This window comes from Ovis canadensis, chromosome 8 (genome assembly GCF_042477335.2).
Source record: "Ovis canadensis isolate MfBH-ARS-UI-01 breed Bighorn chromosome 8, ARS-UI_OviCan_v2, whole genome shotgun sequence".
Classification (NCBI taxonomy): Eukaryota; Metazoa; Chordata; class Mammalia; order Artiodactyla; family Bovidae; genus Ovis; species Ovis canadensis.
Genome location: NC_091252.1, coordinates 79,860,605 through 79,876,175, shown reverse-complemented (window position 1 = coordinate 79,876,175; position 15,571 = coordinate 79,860,605). Strand labels below are relative to the sequence as shown.

Genomic DNA, 15,571 nt, shown 5'->3' with positions numbered 1-15,571 from the left:
AAATATCAATAATATTTAACAATACTACTTAGTAATAAAATAATAAAAAACCAACAGAATGATTTGAATTTTCAGTCTCTCCACTTTCTTATCAGCTGCTCTTCCCAGCTTTCTCTTATCTGCAGTCTAACAGTGAGGCACTGTTCTTCTGTTGGCTTGGGGTTTTTTTGTTGTTGTTGTTGTTTGGTTGGGTTTGGGGGTTCTTTCCCAGGTGAAAAATAAGGCCAATTACAGTGCCTTCCTGAGCATCCCCCCATAAGGACATCACCTCGTTCATTACCCAACAAACTTCTCAACTTAGTTTTCAAAACATAGGATAGCATCTAAGTAGCATTTCACTTAGGTTTTAAGGGATGTTCCCAAATACTTTACTGAAATCAAGCCTTACCCAAAATGATAGTCTGTGAGCACTATTTAAGCTAAATGAGCACACATGAAATGTGAGACTATGAATCTGTATATCTAATAATCTAGTATCCTCCTCCAAAAAATAAATAAAAGAAAGCAGTACTTAAAGAAATGAGGTCTGGACAAGGCTTCTGAGTGGTGTCCACGCTGTTTCCTGCGGACCACCACACTCCTTCCTTAGCACAGGTAAGGTTTCTGGTCAATCATTTATCTACAGCTTTGCCAGGAACTGACATCAAGCTTAGTGCAGGTCCCTTAGCTTCTAGAAAAGAATGTACCCCCTTATTTAAGACATTTACCCATTTCCATTGTCCTGGTAATTTCCTCACAAGTCGCATAATGCGACCTTGAGACCATGGGTAAAACACCACATTACTGGGGATGTAGATTTAGGCATCAGAAGGATCGCGTGGGTTTTCCATCTAACTCATAATTCAGGCTCTAATGCACTCTCAGTAATGACCATTCTCCACTTTCCAGCTCGCAAGGTCATTCTCTGATGAAGATGGGAAGCAAAGAGGGCTTATGTGGCCGAGCCTTTCTGTCTCCTCTATTCATATTATACCACCCAGAGCAAGCATTTCTCATTCTCCTTGTTCCAAGCACAGCTTTGAAAGCCCTTTCAGTCACACTGAGCTCTTTCCCCAAGCTTCCTTTCCCTCTGCTCTTTAGCCCATTTCTGTCACTCTTCTCATACATCCATGCTACTCTGATAATATTTTCAATCGGTGACATCTCTCTTCTTTTGGGCTGGCTTCAGCATTCACGGGTCTCATCCAAGAAGACTGCTTAGGAAGATATAGTCAGGGCAGGGTAGGGTGGGGTGTGCAAAAGATAAAAAGTGCAAAAAGAAAGTATAAATATATCTATAGAGTTCATGAGAGCCTTTTTAAACTGTTCACTTAACTTGTTACCACTTCTTGCACTGTTAATCTCTAGTCTGAACTTTTTAAGAATTCAAGGCAGCATTACAGCTGTGTAACTGGGCAATTCATTAAATCGAGTTTGGAATAAGGAAAACTGACAGTTTCCGGGCCAAGAATTTTTGAAATTTATATGGAGGTTTTAACCACAATCAGCCTTGACTGAAGTGAGCAGCCTGAGTGATCCCTGCCATTGGTACAGAAAAGGAAGTCCTGTGCCATCAACTCCTCCCCTCCTTCAGACACACACAGACCCTTGTGAGCATACACAATTCACACACACACACCCGTTCCTCCTCTTACAGTTACATGCATGCATGCTCAGTCACTCAGTCATGTGTCAGACTCTTTGAGATCCCATGGACTTTAGTCCGCCAAGCTCCTCTGTCCACGATATTATTCTCCAAGCAAGAATACTAGGGTGGGTTACCATGCCCTTCTCCAGCAGATCTTCCTGACCCAGGGACAAACCAGCATCTCCGGTGGCTCCTGCATTGGCATGCAGATTCTTTACCACTGAGCCACCTGGGAAGCCCCCTTGGACAGTTAAACATGAGAAAAAAGGAAGAGGGAAGCAACAGACACCGACAACCCATGGAGACCAATGGATCATCCCAATGGTAACAAAGGGAACAGAGAGGAATCTGAAAAGCTGTTTCACTACTAAAAGTCCTGCAGGTAATCCTGACCACGCTCAGTTCGAAGACAGACAGCGTGACCTTTGAAAAGAAAGACCAAGGTCTGAATACCTAGCTCAGCACCTAACCAGCCACGAGACTTTGAGAAACTTCTCAGCTTCTCTTCTGGGAGCTTCCATAACTTACCTATAAAGCAGGAATAATAACAACTACTTTGCCTGACTATTCTGAAAAACAGAGATGGTTCAGACTGGCTCTGGTACAGAATAGCTTTGCAGTAAATGGTAGCTATTATTACTCAGACCTACAAAATCAAGTGCCTTATTACCAAGGTTAAGCCCACAAAAGACTTACCACTTTGGGTTCTGGTATCTGTTCCCAACAGACACTTTGCAGAACCAGCAGCAAGGGTGAGGACATATTTGCATAAGCATCAGTGTAAAGTGCTCAACTGCTGTCAACATCAATGCTAGTTCCATCCTATAACTGCTCAAAGTGACTGTGTGAAAGGGCTACTGCTTATGAAAGGGGTCCTGTGCTTTCTCACCAGACCTGGCTGAATTCAGCTCAGCAGAAGGAACCTAAGTACATGAGAAAAGGCCCAAAAGAAAGAGGCCTGAAAACAGCAGCTTCACAAGACCTCTCTACCCTATGGCTGTACCATGTGGGAAAGGTTATTAGGTCACTAAGATCACTACAGCAGCGACTTGTGCGCAAGTAAATGTGAAAGATGGAGAAACCTTCCAATATCTCCTCTTTCCCTAGAAGAAAAAGAATTGTCTTAGTCCACTTGTAGCAGATGTTTCCTGTGCTTTTAAAAAATACTGAAATCTGCTCATCTTTAAGTGAACTATACAGATAAGAGGTTACAAAGAAAGTGAAAAAGCTCACATGAAGAGTGTCTCTCTGTCCATTTAACAATCACTCAGCTGATGCCTTTACGAGTTTCTAATGTACACTAATGTGTATTTAATTTTTTTTTACCATCTCCATCCACTTGCAGGATGAATATAGGAATAGATAAATAGAGATAAAGAGAGATACTTAAATGGGGCAGTTTCTAATGTTCTATCTTCACTAGAGGGACTTCAGTTCTTTTAAAGCATAACAAAAAAAAATTGTTTAAATCCGAGTAAATTTCTAAAATGAATGTTATTATTTCACAGGCAGAAACACACTATATATACTAATTGAAGGTAACCATTTCTCATTCCTATTTATACTCATAAATTCTCAATGAAATATAAAATGACTAATATGGAAGTTATAAAAACCAAAGTACCAAATACTTCAGTTTGGAGGGGTCAAAATGCTGCACTGACCACCATAGCTCAAAAGCACTGATTTGTAAGCACTTTGGCTGAGCAGCACCTGCTGCTGGGTCACAGAAAAGGAATGTGAGGTCACAAAAACAATTCCATTAAGCCTACATGTCCATCTCCCACACCCCAGCCCCTGAACCAGGGATGGAGGAAATCTGAAGCCTGGTATCTCTGGATGGATGACAGTAAGATTCCAAGGTACACAACTACCACCCAAGATTTTATTTACAGCAAAATTCTTGGCATTGTATCTTGTTCCTCCCCCATCTGTTGGAATGTCCATGGCTTGTTAAATAGCCAATATCTAACCCAAGACATAGGCAAGAAGAGCTGTGAAACCAAATTTAAAACAATAACTTAAGGCAGTATGTTTCTCTTTCCTTTGATATATTCATTAAATCTCAAAACACTCTCGGTGTTCCCTCACTTAGTAGAAAAGGCCAGCAGTGACACTGCCACTGCATTTATTCATCTGAAACCAACAGAATTCTTAACTTTAGATCCAAAAAGCACCAATATTTCCTGGATTAAAGTAGAACCCATTCACAATGAGGAGAAGAGAAAGAAAAAAAAAAACCTGTGAGATCACTGTATCAGCTATGTGTTACCTAGAAAGAATTAAATCAGTTAGACGGCACATTACTTTTAGAAAATGTTTACCATCGGGTTTTTACCCTGATATGTGTTCCAAAGTAATTTCTAAACCTGGTTCTGCTTGTTTCAGAGCTCCAGCATGTTCCCTTCTGCTCTCCGGGTAAGAACACACGGAGTGTTCAGTGTGTGTCTTTGCTCATCAATTGAAGGGAGAGGTGTGGCTACATGGGTGGCCTGCCAAGGACACCCAGGCATTTAGACTTTATAACAGATCCAACCTCACTAGAGGTACAAACGCGTATTATGCCTGCAGGCACCTGCAAAGCAGAGGCATTCACATCCACTTGCCTGCTATATGCCAGACAAGGTTTCTATGCTCAAAGAGCTCACGCCCTGGCAAAGGACAGGCAATACAGGTCTCTGCCTTAATCAAAGGTGGCCTGAGATCGAATTGTGAAGGTGTAAACAACATGTAGTGGAGGAAGGAATAATTAGCTGTGAGTGTGATGGTGAATAAGACCAAAGACTACCCGTAGAAGCAGCTTCTTCTTTAAGGATGAACCGAGAAAAGGAGGCTGTAAATTCCTAGCAAGTAAGTGACTTTTCCGGAAAAGGGCAATTGTCCGCTGTGTTCTTTGTGACCAACAACACTATCTCTGCACCTGACACAGCTCACAGGAGAAGATGCAGGCAGGGCTCGAGAGCAAGGAGAGGGCAGGAGATACGAAATGTTTGCGAGAGCACTGTGTATTATCATGGTAAATACAACCAGATGCTTTCCGGACACACAGCTCTGGTATTAGTGCGGACAGTGAATCCAAGAGAGAAGAGGCTGCAAAAGCAAGAGTCAGATTTAAACGGTAATGGGATTATCAGGGCAATAGGTTACATGACAGTCTGCAAACAGAAGGAAGGGGCTAGAGAGAAGGTTCAAAGAGGAGGGAGGTAAATACTGGTAAATATGAGAGTTTGTGTGGGCCTTGAGGACAGTTTCATGACTTGGAGGTGCTGTGTCCAACCCCGTGCGACTCTACGGACTGTAGCCACAAGGCTCCTGTGTCCATGGGATTTCCCAGGCAAGAATACTACAGTGGGTTGCCATGCCTTCCTCCAGGGGATCTTCCTGACCCAGGATCAAACCCACATCTCTTAAGTCACCTGTATTGGCAGGCGGGTTCTTTACCACAAGCGCCACCTGGGAGGCCCATGACGTGCTACAGGGGATCTTGAACAGGGTAAAGGAAACCACAGGAAATACACTTGCAGCCCCTGAACTCAAAGATATTACTGCTGGTGACAGCAGTGTCTTAGGATTTTATAATATTTAATCCCCATAATTCATAAGAAACTCATGTCAGTAAAATCAACAGTGAAATTTTTCATATGTTTTAAAATATTTTGCTTTCTGGAAAGAGTGGTAGGACTTTCCGTAAGAGTTTTTTTTAAGCACCAGTCTACATCTTAAGCACAAGAATTGAGATCATTAATTTGGCAAAAAATAGATTTAAAGAAGAATTTACAAACATATTTGAACATGACACTGTGAATAACAATGTCGGCCCCACCACTATCTATATAAAAGAAACCAGCCATGTAGATATAGGAAAGGCAGGCATATAAGAAAAACACTATTTGCCAATGAATAACAGAAAACTAAAATCTGCACATAAAAAGATACCAAGATCACCTTACAAGTATCATAGGGATGGAGGGAAACTATAAGTACACAGCTCTGAAAACACTCTCAAAGTTTAAATGTGCTGTGTCAATAAAAAGCATTATTATTTTGAGTAGTGAAATTGATACTCTAATCCATATTCATGCATTTGTGTACCGTCTATTTAAACAGACATGATACTGGGATACAAGTAATACTGGGAGTATCAGTGGAGTCCCTCATGGAGTCCCAGTATCACTTGGTTCTGTTAGTAAGGGGGGAAAATGATTAAAATTAGTCATATTCATGAACTTTTCTTTCTTACTTTGAGTATGTTTATCTCCAGCAAGGATCGCTGTTACTGTTAGCTACTCCCAGGAAAGGAAATGGTATTGGGGAAGAAAAGTGAAAGCTGGTTGCTCAGTCACAACCAACTCTTTGCAATCCCATAAACTGTAGCCTGCCAGGCTTTTCTGCCCAAAGAATTCCCCACATAAGAGTGCTGAAGTGGGTTGCCAATTCCTCCTGCAGGAGATCTTCCCAACCCAGGGGTTGAACCTGGATCTCCTGCATTGCAGGCAGATTCTTTACCATTTGAGCCACCAGGGAAGCTCATTGGGAAAGAAAGATGCTCATTCTCAGTCTCTATTACTCAATGTCTTCAATGAACAGTATGTATGTATTTCTTACACAGTTTAAAATGCATTTGAAAAATAAACAAGTCAACAACTTTGTTCCCAAGAAACATCATCATAAATTGGCACTGAATCAAAAACCTACAGTACTTCATGCCTTAAAGACAAAATAGAACTTGGGTGCCTAGAAAAAGACACCAGGTCAGTAAAAAAGGAAAAACAACTTTAACCTGCAAATGAATATTTATTGTAATTATCTTTAGGGAAAAAATAAAAGTTTTCCTAAGTGAACTGTAGGTAGTTAAGTAACAAGCAATTAGTTCAAAGCAAATATAGGAGCAAAATGTTCTTCAGAATTGAAGAAATATATATTTCAATAAAGAAGCTGCATAACTAGGGAATACAGACATCACCAACAGTCTTATAGTTAGGTCACAAAAAGTAAATTAAAAATTTGTAATTCACATTAAAATCTGTTAATGTAATAAAAAACAACCAAAAAGTCTAAATATCCAGACACATGTGCTTGAAGTGAGACATTTTTAATGGAAATAAAGTTGGGGTACGAGCCAACTGGGGTTCCCTGGCAGCTCAGACAGTAAAGAATCTGCTTGCAATGCAGGAAATCTGGGTTCGATCCCTATGTTGAGAAGATCCCCTGGAGAAAGGAAGGGCTACTCACTCCAGTATTCTTGCCTGGAGAATTCCATGGATAGAGGAGCCTGGCAGGCTGCAGTCCATGGGGTCACAGAGAGTCAGACAGGACTCAACAACTTAAGAAAAAGAAAAGTTGGCATATGCTCCAATTGACCTGGATTTGCTACATTAGTAACAACGACAGAACTCGCTTTTGTGTTCTGGAGGAATACTTATTCACTTTAAACTCCATATTAAAATATTGGCATGCATTTAGCTAACCCTAAAATAACACATCAAGAAGTCAGAAAAGACTAACCCTTAGGTCAATCTTCACTCATAAATTTTCCTAACTACATCTCGGAATTTATGAAAATAAAGCAATGATCTTTTGAAAAGATAGGAAATACTTTAACCAGCATTGCTCAACCTTGGCCCTGATGACATCTGGACCAGAAAATTCTTCTGTTGCGTGGGCTGTCCGGTGCATCAGCTGTAACTGCGGCCTCTATCCACTAAGTTGCCAACAGAACCCACCCTTTCCCTATAGTTATGATAACAAAAGATGCTCCAAACATTAAAAAATGTCCTTCTGGGGGGAAATTTACCCATGGTTGAGAACCACTGATAATCCAATATTTGGAACATAACAAAAATTTTAAATCACAAATAAGAGTAATTGTGGATTTTAATGTTGGAAAGAATGACAACTGAAGACTGGTGGCTCAGACAGGAAAGAATTTCCCTGCAAAGCAGGCACCTGGGTTCAATCCCTGCTTCTGGAAGATCTCCGGGAGAAAGGAAAGGCTACCCACTCTAGTATCCTTGCTTAGAGAATTGCACGGACAGAGGAGACTGGAGGGCTGCAATGAGGTCGCAAAAAGTCTAACACTACTGAGCTACTAACGTGCGCGGACGTGCACACACACACACACAAAGGGAAGTGGATCCACTCACAAATTTAAATAAGCCAAAAACACTGAACTACAGAAAAACACACTCCTCTTCAAAATTAATGGTTTGTTCGAACGAGATCTCAGTGTAGAACTGCAGCTTATACTTCAAGAAAACTAACTCTTTCCACTACGACCACACACACACAGAGCCCCTGCCGTCCTTACTCTCCTGTCATGCTTTGGATCTGTCCATTGGTTTCTGTGTCAAATGGCTTCCCTCATATTTCAGTGATCCCCTCTCTTGCTCATCTCCCTGGATCCGTTCCTAGACTGTATCGCTTACCAGCTTCTACCACATGCTCTGATTTTAATTTTTAACACATCATTTTCATAAGTTTTGTCTTCATTTCAATATTTCCACTTTCTTTGAAACAACTTTTATAAAAATTCTCATATGTATGTATAAAAAACATCTCTAAGTATATGTGTGTGTGTGTGTGTGTGTGTGTGTGTGCACATCTAAATCTCACATTACTAATCTCATTTCATTCACTGAAAAATATCACTGTGTGCCTTCCCTATGCCAGGCACGATATGAGAAGTATACTTTGGATACATCAGTAGAGAAAATAAACCACAAAAGACCAAGGTAAACAGGCACTGAAAGTGAAAGTGAAAATCCCTCAGTCCTGTCCGACTCGTCATGACCCCATGGACTATACAGTCCATGGAATTCTCCAAGCCAGAATACTGGAGTGGGTAGCCTTTCCCTTCTCCAGGGGATCTTCCCAACCCAGAGATCGAACCCAGGTCTCCTGCATTATAGACAGATTCTCTACCAGCTAAGCCACAAAGGAAGCAAGGAGGCACTAGTGGGCTACAAAGAGATTGTAATCAGTTCATCCTTCATCCCGACCTTGTCTACCAGGTGAGAAGGTAGAGGAGTTCATCCTTTTCTCTACCCGACCGTCATTACTTCCCTTCTTCATCCTCCTTGCAGGTGAAACATTAAATCCTGACTGTCCCATTTGACATGGACCTTGACCAGTTTCTCCTTACATCCTCACATTATCCTTTCCTCTGGAACTATTTGCCAACATTTTCAGATGGAACAAAGGATCCTGCTTCTGAATACCTCAGTTGGTAAAGAATCTGCCTGCAATGCAGGAGACCCCTGTTTGATTTTTGGGTCAGGAAGACCCCCTGGTGAGTGGATAGGCTACCCACTCCAGTATTCTTGGGCTTCCCTTGCAACTCAGCTGGCAAAGAATCCGCCTGCAATGCAGGAGGCCTGGGTTTGATCCCTGGGTTGGGAAGATCCCCTGGAGAAGGCTACCGACTCCAATATTCTGGCCTGGAGAATTCCACGGACTGTATAGTTCACGAGGTAGCAAAGAGTCGGCTTTCACTTTGCCGAGTTTTCATGTCCCTCAAATCACCTGCTTTCCCAATCTGATACTGGTTGTTAGTAGCCGAGTTCAGGTTTTACAAAGGTCCAAAAATGTCTGAAATCTTAACAAATCATCTTCATGAACTCGGCTATCTGCTACTATCCAGGCAACTTCTACCACTCTAATCGAGTCTCCACTGCAATCTAACCACCAGCTATTTCATGCAGGCTCATCTCTGAAACATTATTTTGACAATTTTAAGCAATTTTCTCTTATCTGCAAGGTCCAGTTTACTGCTACCAATAAGCTTTTTTGCCAGGCAAAAAGAGATAAATGTGTTTTCCAGCACCATTAAAAGTATGTCTTTGGTTGGAATTTTATATCCCATCTTAAGTACATTAACAAACATGGGACCAGAAAGAATGCAAACTGCTCAAATAATAGATATTTACTGACAATTACTACTTTACTCTGTAATAAACTAAACCTCCTAGTGGCCTTTTGATTTACCTCAAAAGTTCTGAGTTTGGGGGTAATTTCTTCAAGCAAATGCAGATCTTTGGAAACCTTGACCTTCAGTTTGTTCCACTTTCCTTGAACATCATCAAATTCTTGCTTAAATGTTTTTTCTGTATCTGGAGAAACATTTTTCTCCAAAGCCTTTGTTTCTTCTGCAAGTTTATGTAAGGTAGGTTTTTGATTCACCAGGATTTCATCAAGAGCCTGGAAAACAGAGTTCGAGGTTAAAAATACACATAATAATCTATCTGTGAAGATACATTCAATAATAATGATTATAAACAGTCAAAATCACTTTTTAAAGAGAATTTGATCAAAAAATAATTGTGAAAAATTCATGAAAAAAGAATGTGCCCAGTCGCTTCAGTCATGTCCAACTCTTTGAGACCCCGTGGACTGAGTCCTTGTGGCCATGGGATTTCCCAGGGGAGAACACTGGGGTGAACTGTCATCCCCTCCTCCAGAGGATCTTCCAGACTGGGGGATCAAATCCACGTCTGCTGCACCTCCTGCATTGCTGGCAGATTCTTTAGCGCTGAAACACCAGGGACATCCCATGAAAAACCAATAAGTATAATCAAAAAAGTCATAGCTTTCCCTATATGAGTTGTGTGTGGTTTCAAGACAATATATTGGGTTGGCCAAAAGTTCATTTGGGTTTTCCTGTAATAGCTTATGGAACATCTGAACAAACTTTTTGGCCAACCCAACATTCTCTGCTCTAAAAACCAGCAGAACAACAGGCCCAATGAGGGCCCAGTGTGCAAGGCTTGATGGAGAATCAGTTATATCTGATGAAATAGTGCAGGCACATGCTTTAAGTGACCAGGGAAGCATTTTCATTCAACACAGAAAAAGAAGAACACAATCGATACTCTTCATTTCATTAAAGATATTTTATCCAGCTGAGAATTTTAAGCTAGTCAAATAGAAGGAGAAAATATGCTTTTATTCTATTAAAGGGTTTCCCAGGTGGCACTAGTGGTAAAGAACCCACCTGCCAATGCAGGAGACATAGAGCCACAGGCTCGATCTCTGAGTCAGGAAGATCCCTGGAGGAAGAAATGGCAACCGGCTCCAGTATTCTTGCCTGGAGAATCCCATGGACAGAGAAGCCTGGCGGGTTATGGCCCATGGGGTCACAAAGAGTTGGACACAACAGAAGTGACTTAGCAAATTCTATTTAAAACATTTAATAACTATCTTATATCTGAGATCTTAAATTATAGTAATTAACTCTCAAATTACAAGAAATATAAGCAATGGTTGATCAATTTTGACCAAAACGAATACATTTTTAAAAAACATTTCAAAATATATATGTTAGAAATGAACCTTGACCACTTAGACCTAAAACATATATTACCTTTTTTTCTTGGAGGGCCTTCTCCACTTTTGCAAGATCATTCAAGACATTCAAAGACATCTGGGCCTTACTTTCAGAGTCATTTAGCAGCTCTGTCAGTGTTTTCAATGTTTCCAAATATGCACGTCCAGGTCGGCTCTTCAGTTCTGTTTACGGAAAAGTATTCACTTTGAGAAACTATTGTTAGGAAATTAATATTGCTATATCTATTGTTAATCTTCATATATAATAGGTGAATTCTGTTACACAAGAAGTTAAACTCCATAATTAAAATTACAAAGGGTCTCTCTTAGAGATCAAATAAATCACTCTACTGGCATTTCTGAGAGTCAGACAGTGGTGACTTCATTCCTGCGGATGTTGATGCTTGAAATATTAAGTAACCCACCATCATTTTTCTTCATTTCATCATGATGAAATGTCTCTCTGAAGACAGTACTACAATGATCCTTTTGTCTTATATAATCTCCTTCTCCCCAGTAGCTACACAAAGAATAAAAGGAGACAAAGATCCCCTCAGCCAGTTATCCTCTAAGTTCAAGTGTGTAGACAGGCCGACATCCGCAGAGGGGTGGACGCTGTACAAAACACCACAGCCAAGTGCACAGGTACCCTGAGGAATAATGGCTGCCCCAGCCAGCTGGAGGGATGGCTACTTCAGCCACTGATGTCAAATTTACAGACAAGCAACACTAGAATGGGGAGGAAGCCACCTCAAATGAACCACAAAGAGCTGAGACCAACCAGCAGCAAAAGTTAAGAAACCAGGAAGTATTAGTCACAATAGCCCAAGGGTAGAAACAACCCAAACGCCCATCTACAAAAGAATAGATAAGCAAAACATGAGGTCTACACAAAACAGAATACTATTCAGCCTCCAAAAGAAAGGAAATTCTGACATACCCAACCCACAAAAAGGAACTCTGAGGATAAGTGAAATGAACCCGTCAACAACAAAGAAAAACTGTCTGATTCCACTTAGGAGAGGTTTCTAGAATAGTCAAACTCACGGCAACAGAGAGTAGAATGGTGGCTGCCAGGGGCTGGGGGAAGGAGGAGGAAATGAAGAGCTGCTGTTGAACGGGTATATAGTTTCGGTTTTACAAAGTGGAAAAACTGGGGCTGGGTTGCATGACAATGTGAATATATTTTACATTCCTGAACTCTACACTTTAAAATGGTTAAAATGGTAAGTTTTATGTTATGTATACGTAACCACAATCAAAAACAAAAATAAATAAATTTACCAATTGTTCTAAAGGTAAAAATAAACATTTAAACTGCTCTTGTCAAAAATAAAAGCCTATTTCGTAACGGCAAATTGAAAAGGAGGTCCTCTCAAACCCTTCAGGGTCTAGATTAACTGAGTTCAGTCAACAGAATTATGGTGTCCAAATGCCTTTCCAAAAGAAAGGAAATAAGACACAATTGCTCGCCACGCACACATACAGGCTTAAACGTCATTACATAACTTACAATAGCCCCAAGGAAGGATATGGTTAAATGTATAGCTTTTCAGCATGCCTTCCCCATAGTATTACATAATACAACACAATTCCTGACTTAAAAACCAAGGAGAAAATAATATACGAGGAATGAGTTTTAAAGATCTACAGGAATTAACTTTCCCAGACCAGTCCTAATCCAAAGGTAAAAATTCTTCAAAATGTTTCCGACGTTGAAAGAGGAACACTATTTCTTTGAAAAGAGGAGACAGTATTGCTAAAACTTTAACCATTTGGAGCAAACAGGAGCAAGCAATCATTCTTTTTAGCCTTGTTAGTAATGATATCAGCTGGCCTCCTTCAGTGAAAGGGAGAAACAACACCCTTAAAAAAAAAAAAACTCTGTAAAAATCATTATATCCCATTAACACAGTCTGAATAGCATGTGAAAGATGTCTGCATTTTTACAAACAAGTGCGAATCCAGGAAATGGTCTGAATATTAAGAAGTGGAAGAGTGGCAGGCACAGAGGAAAATACAGTGAGGCTGGTGTAAAGCAAGCAAGTGAACTAAAGGTCTAAACGCATCCTGCGCTGTCACTTCAGTCATGTCCAGCTCTTTGCGACCCCATGGACTACAGTCCACCAGGCTCCTCTGTCTATGGGATTTCCCAGGCAAGAATATTGGAGTGGGTTACCATTTCCTTCTCCAGATTTAAATATTAGGAGTAATTTTTAAGTTAAGTCAAACTGAGAAAGCAAGATAGTGGAATCATCTAATAGAAAAATGCAAGAGAGTGGGTTTACCGTTCTCGAGCTGTTGGTGGCGCTCTTCTAAACCCTGTTGCACGGCTTGGTAGCGGCCCACCAAGCTCTCGAAATCCTGCTGGACAAAGTCTGGGGCAAAAGGCCGAGACTTCAAGGCTGAGCAGCTTGCACGCAGCATTTCAATTCTGGGGTGGAGGCTTCGGAGGTTTGTCAACTCCCGCTACGAAGAGAAAATGTGATCACACAACTCGCTGAGGATGAACATCCTCACAGAAAGTCAATCAGAGCAGAGTTCACCGAAAGCATGGGATACAAGGGGCATCTTCTTTATTTTTTTAAATGTATACATGTATCCCCTCCCTTGTGAGCCTCCCTCCAACTCACCCCACCCCATCCTCCTTGGTCATCACAGAGCACCGAGCTGAGCTTCCTGTTCTATACTCAGGGAGCTACTGTGTGCAAGCGAAAGTGCTAGTTGATGAGTTGTGTCCGACTCTTTGAGACGCTGTGAATGATAGCCCACCAGGTTTCTCTGTCACAGGGATTCTCCAGGCAAGAATACTGGAGTCAGTTGCCATTCCCTCTTGCAGGGGATCTTCTCCACCCAGGGACTGAACCCAGGTCTCCCGCATTGCAGGCAGATTCTTTACCAACTGAGCCACCGGGAACCTGCTATTTTACACACCGCAGTGTATATATGTCAGTGCCACTCTCTCGACTCGCCCCTCTCCTACCCTCTTTGTGTCTACAAGTCCATTCTCTGTGTTTCTATTCTTCAGTACTATTTTTCTCGATTCCTTATATAGCGAGCATCTTCTTTAAATACAGAACTGAACATAGAGTCCTTTCATATGCTGGATGGCTGTGTCTTTACCTGATGGGAGTCCTTCAAGCTTGGCAAGGACTCCTGGGGAGATTCTGAAGAGGCAGTGTGTTTTACCCACTCTTCTTTTGTCTTTATGGTCTTTTCAAGCTCATCAAGGTGTTTGAAATAAGCATTAATATCTTCCTGCAGCTGTATTTTTCTTGCCTGATCTTCCAAACGCTGTGATATATTCTTCCATTCCGATAATACCTTCTCTAAAATATTTTTTACTTCTTCAATAGGAAGACCTTCTACATAGACATAAAAAATAAGCAGACACTTTAGATATTGTTACAAAATTTGTTTCCAATTTGCTGTAAACATTATAACATATTGAAAATGAGGCAGTATCATATTTACTGATCATTCTCTTAAGTTCCTTTTTACACAACAAAAATTAAAATGATGCTCTCAAAAATCATTATGTTTAATTCCCTGATAAAAACAGGAGAAGGGGAGCTTATAATAGCAGTTCAGGAGTGGGGTGACCATCACAAAAAGCATAACAGTGGAGTTATTCTGCCTTCTCTACAGAATGTGTGTTTCTGTCCTTAGCAACCTACTGCTCTACTAGTTTCTAGTCTGCGTCTGAGAAATAAAATGAAGTGTTTGGGTTTGTCTGGGGCCCTGACATCAGAAGGTAGGCCCTCTGTCACCAGGAAAAAGAGAGAAAAAGGAGGAGACAGATTGAGACTTTGATGACCAAACCACATGTCATAGGAATTTCAAAACAAATGTCTAGAGTCCCTAGTGCTGGGAGCAACCTAGTGAGTGCAGAAAAGGAAGCCAGCAGGCAGGATTCAGCAAGAAGCATTAGCAAGCCTACTGGAATGTTACACATAGACCAGGAAATGCCAAAATATCAATGCAGTGCTAAGATTATCTACTTTAGAAACATATCAGAAAAAAAATATTATGTTTATTGTTGACACCTTAGAATTTTGTTTGTCTCATATTTTCGAGAGGTAGAGAATGTTCATAAAAATAAGTTATATATAATAACAGGCTTTATCATAGTCTTTCCCTTAATATAAAATACTATCAAGTCATAAAATTACTATGAAAAATTATAGGAAATCTACAAAAGAAATGTTATATCCTGAGGAAGGCATGCATGTTGAAAAGATGGGCTTAACATCTTTATTATTTAAGTAGGAGGGCAATAAAACTTTGTAAATATATGCCATCAAAATCCAGGGTAATGAGAGCTCTACAGGGGAAAAAATGGCATGTAAGACAAAAGATCACTTAGGATCCAGAGACGATGCAATTTTGAAAAATTTTGTAACACACCACATCCACTGAAAATTAGAAATACAAACGTGACATTACATAATGTACATGTATCACCCATGACAACTGCTAAAGTAAACTGTCCATCATTACAAAGATAAACATCACACCTAGACAAAACATTCACACCACAGTTCAAGTTCAATTAGCCCTGTTAATTCAGGTCATAAACTAAATAAATTACTAAAAAAAAAAAAAATAGTTTTTTTCTGACAA

General features: G+C 40.5%; 1 protein-coding gene across 13 annotated transcripts in view; it reads right to left on the bottom strand.

The window, feature by feature from the left end:
* Positions 1–15,571, bottom strand: part of UTRN (utrophin) — a 555,792-nt gene that overhangs the window by 370,562 nt on the left and 169,659 nt on the right. For all 13 annotated transcript variants that reach the window (XM_069598624.1, XM_069598629.1, XM_069598632.1 and 10 more), the window contains 4 exons: positions 14,072–14,313; positions 13,237–13,417; positions 10,986–11,131; positions 9,611–9,823 (listed from right to left, as the gene is read on the bottom strand). In XM_069598624.1, coding sequence (XP_069454725.1) covers positions 9,611–9,823; positions 10,986–11,131; positions 13,237–13,417; positions 14,072–14,313 — 782 coding nt within the window. The remainder of the gene's footprint in view (positions 1–9,610; positions 9,824–10,985; positions 11,132–13,236; positions 13,418–14,071; positions 14,314–15,571) is intronic.